General features: G+C 41.5%; 1 protein-coding gene across 3 annotated transcripts in view; it reads left to right on the top strand.

The window, feature by feature from the left end:
• The window catches only part of SLC4A4 (solute carrier family 4 (sodium bicarbonate cotransporter), member 4), a 364,017-nt gene that overhangs the window by 57,316 nt on the left and 286,261 nt on the right, over positions 1–20,440 (top strand). For all 3 annotated transcript variants that reach the window (XM_010839087.1, XM_010839088.1, XM_010839086.1), the window contains exon 3: positions 17,502–17,681. In XM_010839087.1, coding sequence (XP_010837389.1) covers positions 17,502–17,681 — 180 coding nt within the window. The remainder of the gene's footprint in view (positions 1–17,501; positions 17,682–20,440) is intronic.

Here is a 20,440-nt window from a genome sequence, read left to right as displayed (position 1 = left end):
TTCCTTCTTTTGCTTTTTTATTTTGAAGAGAGAGACTGAAGTGGTGAACTGGTGGCTTTTGTGTTTTGGGAGGTCAAGATCTCAACATTTTACTGACATGAAATCATAATGACTTAAAAACCTATTTTTCAGTGGAGGATATTGTGATGATGTATTTATGTGTATTGGAGGAGGTAGTATTCTAAGGAAAAGGCGGAGCCTGGTGGACATTTGTTAATAATTACAATGGTTAGAAAACGTAATTGCCAAGAAGGCGTGAATGAGAACCTAGTGGATGGGAAGGAAGGAGATGGGAAGGGAGGGGCTGGTTGGGGTCAGCGCTATTCTGAGCGCTGGATGTAAGTGTCGGGTTGCATTTTGCTGACCTCCTCTCTCCTGTTCTCTATAATTGCCCAGAAAACAGTGTGTACAGAGGAAATACTTGGGCAAATATTGCTGAAGGAAAAGCCTTCTTAAAAGAAACAATGTATCCACACGTTGGAGAGCTTGGAGGAAGTGTGGTCAGGTGTTTTAAGGGTTGACGCTTGAATAAGTAGCTTGGGTTCCCAGAGCACTTTGAACCCACACAGACCTTTCCCAGTGTCCTGCGCGCAGCTGGAAGCCTGCCAGAGGTCCTAAGGCAGGCAGCACCCAGCTCTCTGACACCTCCTGCTGTGTCACTGAAGTTGAGTATTTGTGTATAGATTTCTTGAGCCTCAAGGAAATCAGCTGATAATTCCATGGGGTTTGGAAGCAGGAATCAGACATCCCTTCTCAGAGTTTTCCAATTGTAGAGAATTCGCTGGTAGTACAGTATGGGCTAAAGCCTTCTGGAAGCCACTTTCTGTCCTGGGTGACTACATTCTTTTATGGCAAGAAGTTTGCAGAATTCAACTTGGTACTTGAGTCATGTTTTCCAAGGATCCAGAATTTTTTTTTTTTTTTAGTTCAATAATACATAAATTTTATTGAAGTACAGTTGACTTACAATGTTTCAGATGTGCAGCAAGGTAATTCAGTTATACATGAACCACATATATTATTTTTTTAATTAACTTTTATTTTCGAAATCAAGGTATGTTATAAAAGTTCTGAAATTTTAAAAATGTGTGTAGGAGAAAATATAAGTCCTTTGACATTCTAACCCTCTTAGTGTAGATGAGTTATTTTGGTATGTTTACTTCCAAAATGCTTCCAGTTCATTTCTTTGCCATTTTAGCACAGCTTTCTACATTTGGCATATTCATACTCAACAATGCCAATGTCTGAATATGACACCATTTGAAAAGTGGGAATTGGTGATTTAACTTTTTGTAGATGGGTCTCTGTGTTCACTGAAGAAACTAAGGGGGCTCATGAGACCATCTATCCCAATCTTGCCTAACCTGAGCATTCTGAAATAATACACTTGCAGCAGATTTTGTCTACGGTTGAGTTTCTTTCTTGAAGCTTTGTATCTGCTCATATTTTTGAGACGAGTTGTTTCATATTGATTTTGGGGAGTCTCTATCATTTGTATTATTCATGTGTTGTTAAGGCAGAGTAACTAAACATCAGTTTGGGAATAAAAGTTTAAAACTTGCTATATTGCTGAAGCATTGCATAAGTGAAGAACAAAACTTAAAGTTTAGATTTTGAATTTCTCAGTTCTGCACAATGAGAATCAAACACACCATTCACCAGAGAACTGTTTTAATAATGACCAGAAACAGTCATTAATGCTGCTGTACTTGGCATTAGGCATAGGAGTACTTTATACAAGGCGTGTGTGCATGCTAAGTCGCTTCAGTGGTGTTCAGCTCTTTGGAACCCTATGGACTGTAGCCTGCCAGGCTCCTCTGTCTGTGGGATTCTCCAGGCAAGAATACTAGAGTGGGTTGCCATGCCCTTCTCCAGGGGATCTTCCAGACCCAGAGATTGAACCCACATATCCTGAGGCTCCTGCATTGCAGGCGGATTCTTTACTGCTGAGCCATTGGGGAAGCCTACTTTATACTGTATTACTGTCTTATTCTTTTGCTTTCTGATTGATACAGCCTCACCAATAATTTTCAGTGATTATCATTCCAAAAAATTTGAACTACCAAAATGTTTATTTTCTTTTTTAAAATTATATTTATTTATTTTAACTGGAGGATAATTACTTTACAATATTGTGATGGTTTTTGTCATACATCAGTATGAATCAGCTATAGGCATATGCGTCCCCTCCATCCTGAACCCATTATTTTCTTAATTCATCTTTACCATCATCTATCCCTTGCCTTCCTAATAACCACACTTACATACTGCTTCTTGTTTTGGAAGAGGCAAGCCAGGAAGGTCAAGAGAATTTTCCTGCTGTGTATTTCTCTTTGAACATGTTCTGATTCCCTTTAGGCTCCGCGTGTGAGATCTGGTTTCCATGGTTAGATTGCTCCGGTAGACATTACCTCTAATTTGTGAAATTGTCTCCTCTTCCAAGAAAAGATATACTAACTATACTTGCATACAGGATAAATTATAAATGTGTGCCCATTATAATAAGGCCTGCAAAGTTACCCTTCTGGAAAACAGATTTAAGTGTGTGGTATTTTCTTACCAATGAGGAAGATTCAAGGGTTTATTATATATGTAATGTATGTAAACACACATATACAGTATATATATATTTTTCCTTTTTTCCTTTCCCCATATGCAGCATGAACTAGAATAATTCTGTTCTCTACTGGCTGTTATATAATTTAGGTGCCAATTCAATGAGATTATGCAATAGTATAGAAATAATACTAAGTATTCAAACCTGAGCTAAGTGTTTCCCCATTTTTATCATTATAAGATTCAAAGTCATTGGGAATTGAAAATTGGGCCTGATGAGGGAGAGTAGAGTAAGAGTAGAATAAAACTGAATAAAGTTCAGTGGAGGCTCTCCCGTTGCTGAAGTGGGCATGCTGATGGGATTTGGTTTTGTTCTGTTTCATTTCCCTTTTTTGGCTGATAGCACGCAGGGGACTGAGGTGAGAGCCTGCCATGGTAGGAGTTCACAGGAGGTTCCAAATATTGTGCCCCTGAAGCTGCTGATTGCCAGGTGGGATGAAGGTGAAGGGAAGGAGGGTGGTGAGTGACACCCATTGAATCATTAGTAGAGGCGACTTAAATAACTCCCTTCCCTGAATAGCTGCAAAAGCTTTTAAATCTGATGAATTGTTTTTACCTTCACCAAGAGTTAGAATTAGAAGTCAGCCATCCTAAGTGCTACATCCAACATGTTCACCTTTCTTGATACTCTGTCGACTTTGAAAGGAGAGCAGACTCAACCCTCTTGGGACATGATTTTACTTCCTCTTGATGGTAGGTTACTCAATACCTTTGACAAGGCCAAAACTTCTGGAAATCAAAAGGAGTGTCTGAATCTTCGTGAAATCAGCCAATGTACCAGCTTTAGAGGGCCAGAGTCACACATTTTATGAATTAGTTGAATCACAACCCTGCCCTCTAGTTGATTATTAAATTTTCAATGTGATTCTATCCCTACTGAAAGATAAAGACAGTGTCTTGGATGTAGAATGAAAGGATATAGTTGAATCCAATGGATGCATGTATTTGGCAAACTCAGTCAGCGTCTGGAGTTGGAGGTACCTTAATTCAGTCTGTATTGTGGGTTAGAGAATGTGGTGGACAACCAGGAGTCTCAGGACCTATTTCTGTTCTTGGCTCTGCCCTGTCTTTCTGGGTGACATGAGGCCGATTGTGTTTGTGTGGTTGTGTTTTCTTCATGCAGAGTGCAGTTAATAACCTATCTTCTTTTCCACCTACTAGAGATGCTCTAAGGATTCTTGGATAATACCAGAAAAATACTTTGACATTTGCAGTAAGCCATTGTCAAATTACTTAATTTCTGAATCCCAGATTTTCGTACAAAGAAACAGCATTGGTGCTTCCTTATCTCCTAGTTTTGCTAGGGGTGTAAGGAAACTAATTTGAAATCCCCAGGATGAACCCTGTAAATTTAAGGTGTTAACTTCTTTGGGTCTGGTCCTTGTCTGTGATTTATTTTTGTATTTAACACCTTCTCAAGTGCTTGCTGTGACTGCGGAGTGCTTTCTGACTAAAGCTAGTACTGATATCTGGTAATCAACGAGTTAGCTGATTGTTATCTATGTTAACTCTTCTCTTCCCTTGTGGTTCAGCTGGCAAAGAATCCACTTGCTATGAGGGAGACCTGGATTCAGTCCCTGGGTTGGGAAGATCCCCTGGAGAAGGGAACAGCTGCCCACTCCAGTATTCTGGCCTGGAGAATTCCATGGACTTTGTAGTCCATGAGGTTACAAAGAGTCGGACAATACTGAGTGAATTTCATTAACTCTTCTCATTAACTTTGATGGACAAAGCTTTTATTATTATTATTTTTAGCTTATAAAAATGGTAAGAACACTTGCAGATATACAAGCTCTGATATGTTGCTTTTCCAGGCAAACATGACATATTCCAATTAGGTCAGTAACTAATGTGTTGTCAAATAAACTCGTCATCATTTAAGGACACAAAGTTGGTTGATATGATAATTTAGAGAGTATATCATGCCTGTGGGTGAGTGTATTACATGGAGACCAAGATATGTATCTCCTGTAGAGTGATGTTAACTTGAGACCTAAAGGGTGAAGAGAGTTAGCTAGGTCAAGAAGGAGGGAAACCTCCTAGGCCAGGATGTGTGAAGGCCCAGTGGTGAGTAGGCCTGTTTGAGAAGTGAAAATAAGGCCCATGCAGCTGGACCATATGTACCAGGAGAGAGTGGCCAGAAGTGAATGCTGCTGCTGCTGCTGCTGCTAAGTCGCATCAGTCGTGTCCGACTCTGTGTGACCCCATAGACGGCAGCCCACCAGGCTCCTCCGTCCATGGGATTTTCCAGGCAAGAGTACTGGAGTGGGTAGCCAGTGCCTTCTCCGAGAAGTGGGTGGAACCCAGATAATTCATGACTTTTGCTAAAGCTTGTGGAGAAGGCAATGGCACCCCACTCCAGTACTCTTGCCTGGAAAATCCCATGGACGGAGGAGCCTGGTGGGCTGCAGACCATGGGGTCGCCAAGAGTCGGACACGACTGAGCAACTTCACTTTCACTTTTCACTTTCATGCATTGGAGAAGGAAACGGCAAGCCACTCCAGTGTTCTTGCCTGGAGAATCCCAGGGACGGAGGAGCCTGGTGGGCTGCCGTCTGTGGGGTTGCACAGAGTCACACACGACTGAAGTGACTTAGCAGTAGCAGCAGCAGCTAAAGATTTAGGATTTTTAGTGTGCACTGGGGAGCCACTACAGAGTGTTGTAAGCAGGAAAGTGACAAGAGAAAATTTGCATTTTAAAAAACATCTCTTTGGCTGATGGGTGGAGAAAGGATCCCAAGAGGACAAAGATAAAAGTGGGGAGACTGTTGCTAAGATTCAACTGAGAGGTGATTTTAGGGTTTAGCCTGGGACAAAAAAGATGGGTTGAATTGCCAGCACTTGCTGATGGAAAGATGTGCCGGTGGGGGGTGATTACTTTTGGATTTCTGCTTTGAGCAGTTTGGGGACTTACATGCCATTTGTGATGAGGGACACTGGAGGGATAGTAGTGAAGGAAGGTAGGTGTTCAGCTTTTTGACTTTGAGACCCCTGTGAGACATCCAGTCCAGTAGAACTCTAAAGCAGGTACTTGGCCACACAAGCTGGAGCTAAAAAGAAAGGATGGGGATGGGATAGAAGTTTGGGAATCCCAGGGAGCTAGCTAGTATTTGAAGCCACAGGGGGACTTCCTTGGTGGTCCAGTGGCTAAGCCTCCCTGCTGCCAGTGCAGGGGGCCTGCATTCGATCCCTAGTCGGGGAACTAGATCCCATATGTTGCAATGAAGACCTGGCACAGCCAAATAAACTGAGAAATAAATAAATATTTTTTAAAAAATCCCCAAAACAAAATGTTAAAAAATAAAGCCACAGGAGTGGATGACATTACCAAAGGAAGAGAATAGGGTAGGAGGAGGACTGGTCTGTGTTCTTTGATGCCAACCTTTGGAGACTGAGAAGGAGCAATCATAGAAGTCTTCTGAGGCCAAGAGAAGACTGTTTTCAACAAGGAGCCAGTGATGGACAGTGCTGAGTGCTGCCTGGGGTCAAGAAGATGAGGAGCGAAAAGTAACTGGTCGATTTGGCAGAAAAGGGTGATGGGTGGCTTTTAGCAGTCTAAGTGGCATTGTCAGGAAAGAGTCAAATCAGAGGAGACTGAAGAATGCCCAAAGAGAAAACTACCATTGTAAGTAGTTGTGGAGGGACTTTGAGAAATAGTAGAAAACCTTTTAGCCTTTCCCTTATGTGCTTCATTACCCTTAACCAATTAAAATCCTTAGAATTATTACAGAATTTTTAGAGCTCAAAAGGATCTATGAGATAATGTAGCTTAGCGTTCTCACCTTACAGATGGAGAGATGAGCCTTGGAGCCGGTAAAGTGATTTGCTTGCAATAACGCTGATGGTAATTTGGAACGCTAGGACGAGGAGCCAGACTCCTTAACTTTACCAGGGTAGTGCTCCTTCCAAAAATGTGTGCTTGAGGTCTGGTCCCTTTCCATCGCTGGGTGAGAGCTGGAAGGAGAGCCTGGAAGAGCAAAAGGAAGAACTGAATGGAGAAGAATAAAAGGTGTTGGGAGAGGTTGTGAAAAGGTGCAAGAGAAAGAAGCACAAGCCCGGCTGGCCTTATTGTTTGCACGACCACAGGTGCTCATGGGAGGGCAGGTGTCTTCATATTCTGGGGCAGTTTACAGAGCTAAGGGTTGTAGATTTAAACTTGTCATTCTGTGATTATAAGACACATTTTCAGAGAATTCCTGAGCCTGTTTTGTCCTCTTTTGTAGTTGCTAACTTGAAAAGCTTAATCTTTTTTCTCCCCACTTGGCTATATTTTGCAGACAATGGAATATAGGAGAGGTAGGGTGGAGTGTAGGTACCATGGTAGTGGGGAAGAAAGGAAACCTTTAACCAGGAGCTCCAAGAGTCCCAGCCTCTACATCATTAGCTATTTGGCTTTACCTGGTTAATTGGTACATGAAGAGGTTTAATCAGGTGATATTTAAGGTCATTTCAGTTCTAGAAGTGTGATTATCTGCTGCTGTGTCAGTGAATGTTGTCCTCTTTTTCTGGGTGCATGTGGAAAATCATAGTTGTAACGATTCTGGAATTGGGAGAATCCCAGGGACGGGGGAGCCTGGTGGGCTGCCATCTCTGGGGTCGCACAGAGTAGGACATGACTGAAGCGACTTAGCAGCAGCAGTAGCATGCTAGTTTGCAGAGAAGGCAATGGCACCCCACTCCAGCACTCTTACCTAGAAAATCCCATGGACGGAGGACCCTGGTGGGCTGCAGTCCATGGGGTCGCTAAGAGTCAGACACGACTGAGCGACTTCACTTTCACTTTTCACTTTCCTGCATTGGAGAAGGAAATGGCAACCCACTCCAGTGTTCTTGCCTGGAGAATCCCAGGGATGGGGGAGCCTGGTGGGCTGCCGTCTATGGGGTCACACAGAGTCGGACACGACTGATGAGACTTAGCAGCAGCAGCAGCATGCTAGTTTGAGTCATTTGTAGCACTTTCTCTATTTCTTGGTCATTGTTTTAGCAACCCCCAACCTGCTCCCCCTCCCCCGCCCCCGCATGATCCAAATCTCATTTACCTATGTACAGGTGTGTGAGAGGAGGGAATTATGTGAACTAATATTAGATGTTTGATACCTGATTAGCTGTGAGTGCATTGACTATATAGTGGATTATCTGTCTATAGTGACTAAGTCTACTCTTCCTATTGCCCAGCAGGGCTTAGGCTAGTGCTAAAAGGGAAGCCAGAATAGAGTCGCAGACGGACAATGTGGTTAGAATGAGAGTGTGAATGTGTGCATTTATGTGTCTGTCTAAGCTGCCTCTCTGGCTGCAATTGCAAATCCGGTTATCAATGACCATTGGATTAGCCTTTGTTTTCTCTCTTCCAGCCCTACTTGCCATTCAGTTGTGCAAATGGTGACCACAAGAGAGATAATGGAAACTGTCAGTTCTCTGTGTTTGGCTCACAGGTGGATTTTGTCTGACTGCATGTGTATTGCACATTAAAATTCTCCAGCTCTTTCAGGGTTCTGGGGTGTCAGGAGGAGTCAAGGGTTCATCTGCTCCTGTTAAGTGGCTCCTCTTTGCACTGCCCTGGCTGGCTCTGACCTTCCAGACCTTTTGAATCCACTCTCCTCTGGCTTTCAAGTAAAAAGGACAACAGACCTGAGCCCTGGGGCTTGGCACCCACAGTGTGAAAGCTCCGGGGAGACCCTCCCGCAGCAGGATGGTGATGACCTGATGCTGGCTCCTGGCAGGGGTAGGGGAGACTGGGGTTATTGAAGGTATTGCCTCTGCAGCACAGTTACACTCTGCATAATGACTAGACAGCTAACTGAGGGGTGAGTTAGCCTTGATCTAAAAGTGAAAGTGAAGTCATTCAGTCGTGTCTGACTCTTCGCGACCCCATGGATTGTAGCCCATCAGGCTCCTCTGTCCATGGGATTTTCCAGGCAAGAATACTGGAGTGGGTTGCCATTTCCTTCTCCAGGAGCCTTGATCCAAAGTTGACTCTTTTGTCTTGCCCAGGGGGAGTGCTCTGGAGTACCTTCTCTGGAGAACAGAGGGTGTTCACAAGTTATTGTCAGGGCTCAAAGTGGGTGGGAAGGAAGAGAAATAGGGCTTTCTTCCCTGCTTTGGAAATAGGAGGGAGAGATAAGAACAGCATTTACTGTGCATCTTTGTGCACTGTACACAATGGAAGATATTTTATTGACATACGCATTTGGATTGTCCATAAAAATGATATTTAGCTCTCTCAATGTAGAGATTGTATATATTATGTTGTATATATATTATGTGTATATATATATACACATCTCAATATAAATGTGTTAAAAAATGTTAGCTGCTCGGTTGTGTCTGGCTCTTTGCCACCCCGTGGACTGTAGCCCTCAAGCTCCTCTCTCCATGAAATTCTCTAGGCAAGAATACTGGAGTGGGTAGCCGTTCCCTTCTCCAGGGGATCTTCCCGATCTAGGGGTCGAACCCAGGTCTCCCACATTGCAGGTGGATTCTTTATTGTCTGAGCCACCAGGAAAACCCCAAAAAATATATATAGATATAGGTATAAATATAGATTATACTTTAAAAGTATGTGCGTGTGTGCTAAGTAGCTTCTGTCGTGCGCGACTCTTTGTGACCCCATGGACTGTATAGCCCACAAAACTCCTCTGTCCATGGGATTCTCCAGTCAAGCATACTGGAGTGGGTTGCCATTCTCTTCTCCAGGACATCTTCCCCACCTAGGGATCGAACCCTGCCTAGTCTGTTACATCCCCTGGGTTGGCAGGCAGATTCTTTACCCCTAGTGCCAAAAGAGGTTTTGCTAGAGCAGAATTAAAATTACTTTGGAGAAGCAGTTTTTCAGAGATTGTGAAGCATTTCAGGAGCTACAGTTTATAAAAGATAACATGATTTTTAGTCCTGTTTACTCATCAAGGTTGGCTCCTGTAGTGCCTTTAAGTTGTTGTGGCCTAGATATTTTCAAATAATGGATGATCACTAAATATAAGAAGCTGTATTTCTTTAAAAATAGTCACTGGTTCAGATTTTATACAGTGCTGGTCAGTTTTAGCCTTTGTTATCAGCTATTAGTAACAGAAGCTGTCGTGAAAGTATAACTTCAGTGTGTGGCATGGGTTCCTCACCTTTGCTGTGCTGTGCTTAGTTGCTCAGTTGTGTCCGACTCTCTGCAACCCCATGGACTGGAGCCCACCTACCTAAAAACTATGATTAGAACTACTTTGCTAAACATGAGCACTTGTAAAGCAAGTGCGAAAGTTTTCTGAGCTTTAGCTTGTTCTTTAAGACAAGAGTTTAGCTAAGTTACCATGAGCTCAACTCCCCTTTGAGACCTTTTCCTTGTGCTGTTTGTTTTGCCTCGAGATGGTTATCATTTTCATCATCAAATATTAAATATTAAAAGTACTCTGCTCAGTAAATACCAAGCTGAGATTTCTTATCAGTCTTGCTTGGGGTACCTCAAGTTGCCTAAAGAATTTCTGGGAGGTTTTCAGTGAACAAAAGTCCCATGTCATTCAGTGGGAAGAAAAGTATTTCCCTGTTTTTCATCACTTTTACTACTTATTTGCTTGCATGCCTGCTCCTAAGTGTAGTTGGTAGCATTAATATTAAAATAGATTACTAATCAGCACTCAGAATGGTCTGTAAATAAATTACATATGTAGCATGCAATAAACTATTAAGAAACACGTGCATTATTGTTTTTTTTTTCTGGGTGAAAAGTTGGCCCTATCCAAAATATAGGAATAGAAATGATCCCTTGTCTTGAGTAGTGGGATCTGTTTTGTGGACTGTCAAGCAAACATCTAACCAAAGGGGCTGACTTACCCCCTGTTAAATGCAAAATTATAACATTCCTTTCAAAGTGAGTTTTCTTTTCATGACCTGGTATTTATGCCGAAGTAAATTAGCAATGTTGCATTGATTATATCTTAATAGAACTGGTTATGGACACTCTTATGGGTCTGTGGGTAAAGCACTAACGAGTTACTTGTATTTCCTTTATTAAAGTGTTTAGGATTAGACAGACTGATCTGTTTCTTATTATATAAAGTGCGAAACACACAACCTCTCTGGCATCTGGACTTGATACTGTGATTCTCTGTAAGGTTTCTTATGCATGCACTTCCAAAATACCTTTGAGATTCATTTTGGTACAAGAAATAAAGTCTTTCCAGCATCTTTTAGACAGTCTATCCCACATCCAGGGTCTCTGTCTCCTCTTCCAACATTTTTCTTTTCATAATTAAAAAGAAATAATAAATCTCTCTTTAATTTGTCTCCTTCCCCTGTATCCTTCTTGGCAGTAGCTACAACAAGTTTCAGGCACCTTGGCATAAGACCAGGTTACTTTAGATAAGCCAAGAAAGGCAGTATTTAACTTATGTTTGGGAAGTATTGCTGATTAGTTCTGAAAGAACGATGTAAAGTCCCAAGTGTTGTAGAATCTTTGCTTTGAACCAGAGAGAACAGAAATCCCATTGATTATAGAAAGACGAACAATGTGGAAAACTAAAATTGGGAACATCCCTCAGAATTTTGTTAGTGATGTTCTGTAGGAGCCTGGGGCTGGCGGCGGGTGGGGTGGCCTTGGGGGAAGGTAGATTTCTGGACAAAGATTTAGACTTGTAGATTTCGATGTACTCAAAGGACCACCAAGGACCCGTTAACTCTCTGGCTAGAAATCTACATTCCCCCACAGCCACCCTCAGCCTCTACCCATGGTACTGACATCTCAGGTTTTAAAAAATCTTTATATGCTGCCTTATTCTAAAAAGTTTCAATGCGAAGGGAAAGTAACCATTGAAAAGTTGGAAGAGGAGGTTAGTGTTTAAAATGCATGTCACAAAACTGTCTACCCTTTGCAGGTTGGCCTGAGATTTGTCTCTTCTATTTCTAGCTGTCAACATGAGGAAGGAAACATCAGTTATAAGATAGTATAAATATAGTGTCTGTCACAAAAAAGCCCCCTAAAAACAGACAAAGCACCACCAAAGCAAGGATGAAGCACTCACTATTTTTAATGTTGAGACCTGGGAGATATTTCTCCTGAGGGATTTTTAAAAAGAGATTAATATCTTTTTAAAAATTAATTGTTTTTTTGTTGTTGTTGTTCATGCTTTGCAGCATGTGGATCTTAGTTCTCCGACCAGAGGTCGAACCTCGGCTCCCTGCATTGGGAGCTCAGAGTCTTAATTAACCATTGGACAATAGGAAAGTCCCTTTTCTGTAGAATTTTATGAGTTAGCTGGTGACAATATCCTAGACGTCCCTGAACCTTGGTTTCTTTGCCTGTACAACGGCGATGTTGTTGTTCAGTCTCTAAGTCATGTCCAAATCTTTGCCACCCCATGGACTGTCGCCTGCCAGGCTCCTCTGTCCTCCACAGTCACTCAGAGTTTGCTCAAATTCATGTCCATTGAGTCGGTGATGCTATCTAACCATCTCATCCTCTGTCATTCACTTAATTCGTGTAGTGGTGAGGATGGCATGAGGTAATGGAACAGCCTGGCACATTTGTAACAATTCCATAAGTGGCTTCTGTCATCTGTGTGTATATAAGCATAGTACCATGTTTCCTAAGGGCTTTCCTGGTGACTCAGCTGGTAAAGAATCTGCCTGCAATGTGGGAGATGTGGGTTCGATCCCTGGGTGGGGAAGATCCCCTGGAGAAGGGAAAGGCTACCCGCTCCAGTATTCGGGCCTGGAGAGTTCCATGGACTGGATAGTCCATGGAGTCACAAAGCATCGGCATGACTAAGTGACTTTCACTCACTCACTCATTCATGTTTCCTAAAGGAGCTAATGATCTGTGTTGCATAGAGAGGCATATATTGTTAACCACTCAGTTCTCTACAGAAATTTTAGCTTGACTCACTTGATGGGTTTCGTTCTTCAAAGTCCTAAATCATTTTTGGTAGTGAAGTGGGTATCTGTGGAAGCCTCTTTCACTTAAATGACTATAGTTACTAAGTGTAAGAGTTCTCTGGTGGCCTCAGATCACAATAGCAACTCTCAATGGCGTTAGTGTAGAAATATTTCAGGAACTGGGAGAAGTGGACATGACAGCATCTGAGGGCTTCTGCTCTCCCCTGAGGTGGAGCATGTGAAGACGGGAAGCAACGTGGATCACCTGGTGATAATTTCCGAAGGCCAGAGATAACCAGAAAAGCTGTGTTTTCTTCCCAGGAATACTGGCTGTGGTTGGATTGTGAGATATTCCCAAGATATTTAGAGTTTGTTGAGAACTTGCACCATCTGTCACAGAAAGGTATGCAGGGTATTTCTTTGAACACATGCTCCTGAGGCCCTGCCAAATCTAGGACTGAATGCCCTTTGACTCACACCTAAGTGAACACTGTCAAATGTAGGTTCCAGTAGTTTTATTCTACAAAATTTTGAGTAGCAAGAATGTAACCTTTATTTTAATAACATTTAAACCAATCACTGTTTCCTTATGAATTATAGCTATTAAATTTTTTTGCTCCTTCTTCTTACATTATCTTTGGAAGCAGTCTTTACTGACATTTGGTAGCTCAACTGGTAAAGAATCTACCTGCAATGCCAGAGATACCAGTTTGATTGCTGGGTCGTGAAGATCTGCCAGAGAAGGGATAGGCTATCCACTCCAGTATTCTTGGGCTTCTCTGGTGGCTCAGCTGGTAAAGAATCCGCCTGCAATGCGAGAGACCTGAGTTTGATCCCTGGGTTGGGAAGATCCCCTGGAGAAAGGAAAGGCTATCCATTCCAGTATCCTGGCCTGAAGAATTCCATGGACTATATACCATGGGGTCCCAAAGAGTTGGACATGACTGAGAGACTTTCACTCACTAGGGGAGAATTTTTTTCTTTTGAGCCTAAAACTTATTCCCTCATAAATTAAACAGGTAACTATCCCTGATTCTCTGAGCATCTTACTGCTTTGTAGACTCTTGCTGAATTGGAAGGCTTGTCTATCAAGTTTCCCCTTTTCATTTTACACTTAAAATAATACTATATCCTCCATCTCTATGGCTTTCCTAAGAGCTTGCTGTCATTTGGTGAGTTGTAATTTTAAAAATAGCCATCAGTCTTCATGGCATATCTCTGAAACAGGTAAAGATATTTTAATGAAAATAAATATTGAGATCAACTATGATATTCTTATTAGTAATAGCATTATTCTTATTACTAATAGCATTAGTAATAGCATTAATGTTTGGTACTTAGCATATACAGCTTATAAAATACTTGGTCATCATTTTGAGAAAGCGTGCCTTTCCCCTACTCACCAAAGAGATGCTGTCTTCCTCTCTTTTTATTATTATTATTTTTATTTATTTTTTTTTACTTTACAATATTGCATTGGTTTTGCCATATATCAACATGCATCTGCCATGGGTGTAAACGTGTTCCCCATCCTGAACCCCCCTCCCACCTCCCTCCCCATACCATCCCTCTGGGTCATCCCAGTGCACCAGCCCCAAGCTTCCTGTATCCTGCATCGAACCTGGAGTGGCGATTCCTCTCTTCTGGTGGGCAAAGAAGCTGAAATGAAAAGAGGTTGAGAAGTAATTGCTGAAACACAGACACTATTCCTTAGGTCCTAAAGGTTTGTTTGACCTTGGGACTCTATGCCTTTTCCTTTATCTGAACAAGACAGAAAAGGAAAATTTAGTTACTAGTAATGTCTGAGAGGAAAAGGAGGATGCTTTGCCTTTTTAAAAAAATTATTTATTTTTTATTGAAGGGTAATTGCTTTACAGAATTTTGCTGTTTTCTGTCAAACTTCAACATGACTCAGCCATAGGTATACATATATCCCCTCCTTTTTGAAACTCCTTCTCATCTCCCTCCCCATCCCACCCATTTTGGTTGATACAGAGCCCCTGTTTGAGTTTCCTGATGCTTTGCTTTTGAATTACTCAGCTCAGTGATGCTTTCCTCTGGCCACTCTTGGAAGGAGAGAGCTTCCTTACCCAAAGAATATTCGGTTCTACTGTGCTGTAAGGGGTCCTGCAAAAGTTCATAGCATGTGGGTACCAAGAATTGTAGCTTCCTGGAGCCCATCGCTGACAGCATAAAAGACGCCTGAGAGGTAGTAAGGGATGGGAGTGGGAACAGAGAGTGGTTGTGGATGAACATGAGAGATCTTTGTTGATTGGTAGCCAAGTTCTGAAATGGGATTATGGCGATGGTTGCACAACTCTCTGTAAATATGCTAAAAATCATTCAATATATACTCTCTTTTTCTTTTACTTTATAAAATATTAGTTTTTATTCCAGAAAAATCTCAGACATGCCAGAGATTAAAGTAGAAAGATAAACTCTTAAAATGAGTGAATTTTATGGCATGTGAAGAACTGTACCTTAATAAAGCTGATAAAAATGTCTGAAATTGGAGATGTCTTAAAAGGAACCACCTTTGTGGTTGGTACTTGGGCTCCACGGGGCAGCATGTGTCCAAAAGTTCCCCCACCTGTGGTTGGATGGAGTATCTGGAGGAGGAGCTGGAGGAGATGGAGATCAGCTGAATCTAGTTCATAAGGCAGCCGTGAGGCCTAGGATTGCGATGTAAATAAAAAGGCACCATTTTTGTGGTGATGACAACTCCAATTAGGTTCTAGAGGGTAAGGTACATTTCTCTCCTGGGCTTTGAAAGCTCACTCTTTATATCATGCTGATTCTTTTGTTGGGTTGACAACAACACTTGATAGCTAGAAATCTTACCTTAAAATCTTATCAGCCCATAGAAACTGTCTTTTGGGCTTCCCGGGTGGCGCTAGTGGTAAAGAGCCTGCCTGCCAATGCAGGAGACATGAGACGTGGGTTTGGTCCCTGGGTCTGGAAGATCCCCTGGAGTAAGGCATGGCAACCATTCCAGTATTGTTGCCTGGAGAATCCCATGGACAGAGGAGCCTGGTGGGCTACAGTCCATAAGGTCACAAAGGATGGGTCATGACTGAAGTGACTTAGCGTGCACACGAACTGTTTTTTAAATGATCTATCAAATATACTATGCAGATTTGGCTAAAGATATTAAAAAAAATCTTTACATGTAACATCAGTTTGACTCTTGCAGTTTAATTGCCATTTTTTTTCTTTTTGCTTAGTTACCATTTTTTAATAAGAAAATAGTTAATGTGACAGGTTAAAATTTGTTCTTTGACTTCTTAACATTTTTTGTGATGTTTTCCTATTTCCTGACCGTGTTTGATTTACTAAAGAAACTGGATGCTTTGCTTACATATATTGTGTGACCTGAGATAAAGCTCGAGGACTCCCTCAATAACTGGAGCGCAGGAAACAATTGACACTGTTTCTTAATTCACATTGTTTTTTAGATGTTTCCTACTTCCTAGTATAATATAGCTTTCCCATGAGAACAATTTGCTTGTAAATGGTTAGAGATGATAAATTTCTCATTGGCACCACATTCTGCAGGGAGAATTTCACTGTGCTTTTTAGTAGTTGAGTTGGCGTATGTGTCTGGGTGTTTGTATGTCTGTATATGTATTGGGGGCAGGGACTTCATGTTTTATATAGATGCCTCAGACTTCATTCCAAGTATCAGATTTTTTTTTTTTTGACTGCTTATGCATTCACATGGGGTTCTGCATTCTTGATTGGAACATCTTGCTTGATATAATTGTTTTAATCCTTCCAGTTTAAGGGAACACCACTGTGAATTACAGTGTTTTTAGATAGGCCTCGTGAGTGAGAGTGGAAAGGAATTCATGGTATATTCATCAGACATTTGCATATATGTGTCTTGCATGTGAGTGTGTGATATTTATTGTCTTTGGTGCCATACAGTGGTCATTACGGAATAATTCCAGAATGTGGAGGAAATCCCTAGATAATCTCATCTTTTTTTGCAACTCCCATTTGCAATTCAAAAAGAAAAGAAGTTTTCCCATTACTTCCGAAATGGTGGTTCCCACATTCAGAAGTTAGACTGCATACAAAGTGAAAGTAAAAGTTTTCCAGTGGAAAAAAAGATGTAGAACTTTGAGTTCCTTTTTTTTCTGTCTTATCAGATTTTGTAAAAATAATACCACTTGTCAGTATTGCAGTTCTTCCTTCTCGAGAACTGAAAGCATTTCACAATCTTTTTTCCTCATGCCCTCCTCTTCAAGGCAATCTTTACTGGGCTGGGTTTATTTTTATCACAGCAACAACCAGTTTTTAGAAACTTTTGCAAACGAAAAAAGAAAAATGAGAATGGCACTGTAGCTGACATTCATTTTAGCTGTTTCCTAGTGTGAACATTTGAGTATTTCTAAAATTTTCTCTCTAAGTATGTCTTATTTTTTCTTAGTTTGTCCCAGTTCTAAGTCTCTATTCTGCTGATTGGGTAAAAAAAGTTTTAGTGTAAAACCTTATACCCGCAGAATGACTTTTTGAACTCTGAATTAGGTCTTTTCCCCCCTTTTTCCAATAACTCCTTTTTCATCACTCTATTCAGTATAATCACAGGCTCCAGGAAAGTTGGCACTGGAGAGGACTCTTAAGGATTACCCAGTTTAAGACCTTCATATAAATGAAGAAACTGAGGCCCAGAATGATTAAGGGACATGCTCAAGGTCAGATAGCTCATTGATGGCAGAGGTTTGACCAGAATCAAGGATTCCTGATTTCTAGTTCAATATTCTTTGACTTGCCTAAACAAAAAGAGTCTATCCGGATAGAATTAGAACACATCCTCACCAAATCCTGGTGGCAGCCAACAGGTTGAATTACAATCTAGTTTAATGAAAATTGGAAGGCAGTTTTATTTTTCCAGTTTATCAAATGTGAAATGGTAATGTTGAATTTATGGACATTTTTTTTTTTTTTCTGACCTCTGGGTCTTGTGTGATTTCTATGTAGCTGAGACTGTGGTTTGAAATGACGAGTGATTTGTGTTCCTTCCTCAGGCCACCACACCATCTACATTGGGGTCCATGTGCCAAAGAGCTACCGGAGAAGGAGACGTCACAAGAGAAAGACAGGCCACCGAGAAAAGAAGGAAAAGGAGAGAATCTCTGAGAACTATTCTGACAAGTCAGATGTGGAGAATGCGGATGAGTCCAGCAGCAGCATCCTGAAGCCTCTCAGTGAGTTCCCCCTGGGTGCTGGTGCCCCTCTCTGCCTCCCTCCCATGGCCTTGGGAAAGACATGCTTAAAGATCTTAGGGTGAATGGGGAGGGGTGAGGAGACATTACGCCTCTAAAGCATAATGTCTCCGGAGGTGATGCTTTTCTTGTCCCTGTAGGTTGGTCTAGGAGGAGACCTGGTAAAATTCTGAGCAGGTCAGAAGAGATCTGACAGCGTTTAGGCGTTTAGCATTTTGTGTTTCCATTAGTGAAGTAGGACAGAGTATTATAGGTGATATTTAACTGCAATTATCAGCAGTAACTGGGAAATTTTTCAAGAAATTTTTGCCTTGTTTCTCCGTAGAAGTAGGTTCTATTAAGAAAGTAGGTCAAGATGAGGATTATACATATATATATATATATATATATGTGTATGTATAATCCATAGAGGTTTCTCTGGTGGTTCAGTGGTAAAGAATCCTTCTGCGAAGCAGCAGACACGGGTTCAATTCCTAGGTCAGAAAGATCCCTTGGAGAAAGGAAATGGCAACTCACTCCAGTATCCTTGCCTGAAAAATCCCAATCTATTGGCTCACAAGAGAGTTGGACATGACTGGGCCAGTAAACAACAACAAAGTATAATCCATAACGTCTTATGAAAAAACACAAATGAACTTTTTGGCTATATACACACATATATATGTATATGCGTGTGTATATATATATACACACACACATACTGTGCTGTCCTTAGCTGCTCAGTTTTGTCCAATTCTTTGCAACCCCGCAGACTGTAGCCCTTCAGGCTCCTCTGTCCATGGGGATTCTCCAGAGAAGAATACTGGACTGGATTGTCATGCCCTCCTCATATACACGCATACATATTTACATGACATTTATAGGATTATAGGTTACATTTAGCCAGGTTGATTTAAAAAAGAATAGTGGGAAAACATCCTGAAAATCAGAGGGTCATTTACAGTGACGCAGCTCTGTAAATGTTGAAACTATTAGCCATCATCAGACTTTGGATAGAGGTGTTATTTGGCACAGAATAGCAGGAGGTCAAAGCACATCCTTGGATTCAAGCAGGTGGATGTGTGTTTGGGTTTATGTGTCTGTTGCTTTGGTTTCTTTCGATGTGGAGAACGTTGGGCTATCTGGGCAGCTTTGTGGCTAGAGTGAGAATAAATATATGCAGTAGAAGCGAAAAGCAGCAGAAACATATGCCAGTTTGGGAAGAGTCCCCAACATGAGTTACATAGTGACAGCTTTTCATGTTGGCGAGCTCAGCCCAGTTCTTCCTCTCTTTGCTACAGTTGCAGAAATCCAGAACCTGCAATAAAATCCAACATGGGTGGCAAAGATAAAGATCCAGTTTAGTCTTTGTAGGTGATGAGAGGCTAAATTAGAATTAACAGCTCAGAACGGTTGAAAGTGAATTTACAGAGTTAAGTATGAGGCTGTGAAGTGTAGTGATGTGAATCTGTAAATTGTTTTTATAGTCTGTCTACTGGAGCTGAGCAGGTGGTTTAGCAGGTAGAGAGGTACTTATGTGGAGAGGAGCTGTCAGCTGGACCACCGAATTAAAGAGGAATGTTCTGAGGACAGTTTGGGGATGGACCACTGAATTAAAAGTTTAAAGTGTTGGAGTAAATGTAAGACTTACATGGGACCAGAGGACAGGAGGCAGGAGTTGCATGCTTTTCACTGGAACACTGGGGGAGAGCCTTTCTGAAAGGCATTGTTTGTATATTGACTAAAAAAAATGGGGTCTGTTTCGAGCAAAGTCCTTGAAATGCAGACAAAAAAGGTCACAGTTAATAGTCTTGAGGAACGAAAGATAACATTCCTTTCCAAATACATTACTAGTTTATCTCGATTTGCTATCTGTTTTGGCAAGACCTGAGCCAGAATCAGAGGTGCTGTCTCCAGTGTGTGTGTGTGTGTGTGTGTGGCTGTCTGTCTGTCTCATCGTCTCTCATTCTGCAATTTAAGAACAAGAGTGCATCATCTCTATAAATACTAAAAGGGAAAGAGATGCTCACTTACACAAATGGGCCACAGGATTTTGAGATGATCATTATGTAATAGCTTTTTAGGAAGGGCAGTGGAAACTATGCCAGTAATACTCAAGTAGGTAATAGGGATGAACAGGTCAGAAAGGCACTGAGGCTGAATCTCTGTCTTCCATGGAATGCTGTGACTTCCTGTGGCCTCTGGAGACCAGTTTGAGTAGAGCATGTAGAGGACGGAAGGCAGTTCATGCTCTTTATCTTAGACGTCTTCTCCTTGGGGAGTACTGCATTGGGTTGTATACTTGGTTTCTGAAGCGATCCTACGGAGACATCATTGTTAAGGACAATGATAACAAAGAAATGATCAATAAGTTTGTATTTTATAGTTAGTTATTTTCTGCTAGTCAGTAAGTTATGCTGTCATATGCCTGTGACGTATTTGACATCCAACTTGACATGAAGATCCTCAAAGAAATTGCTGTATTTTCTCCATTGCTTATCATGGAGACTAGATGGGTTGATAGCTGGTTTATCTGGTGCGATTCTACTTAAAAATCGTTGCACTCAGATGTAAAGGGACATTTAAGCGTGTGATTTTGGGGAAACTATAGGGCTCTGGCGCCAATGTGAAGACAAAAGTTTCTCTTGTTCTTAGATCTGTGGTTTTTAAGTAACTTATGTCTACAGGCATGCCAGGCCCCCTAGACCAGATTCTTGCATGGACCTGGTGTTATATCAGGTGGTGCTTGTCACTATTGAAAA

Source organism: Bison bison, unplaced genomic scaffold (assembly GCF_000754665.1).
Source record: "Bison bison bison isolate TAMUID 2011002044 unplaced genomic scaffold, Bison_UMD1.0 scf7180017864110, whole genome shotgun sequence".
Classification (NCBI taxonomy): domain Eukaryota; kingdom Metazoa; phylum Chordata; class Mammalia; order Artiodactyla; family Bovidae; genus Bison; species Bison bison.
The sequence above is the reverse complement of the archived record's forward strand: the minus strand, read 5'-3'. Positions and strand labels throughout refer to the sequence as shown.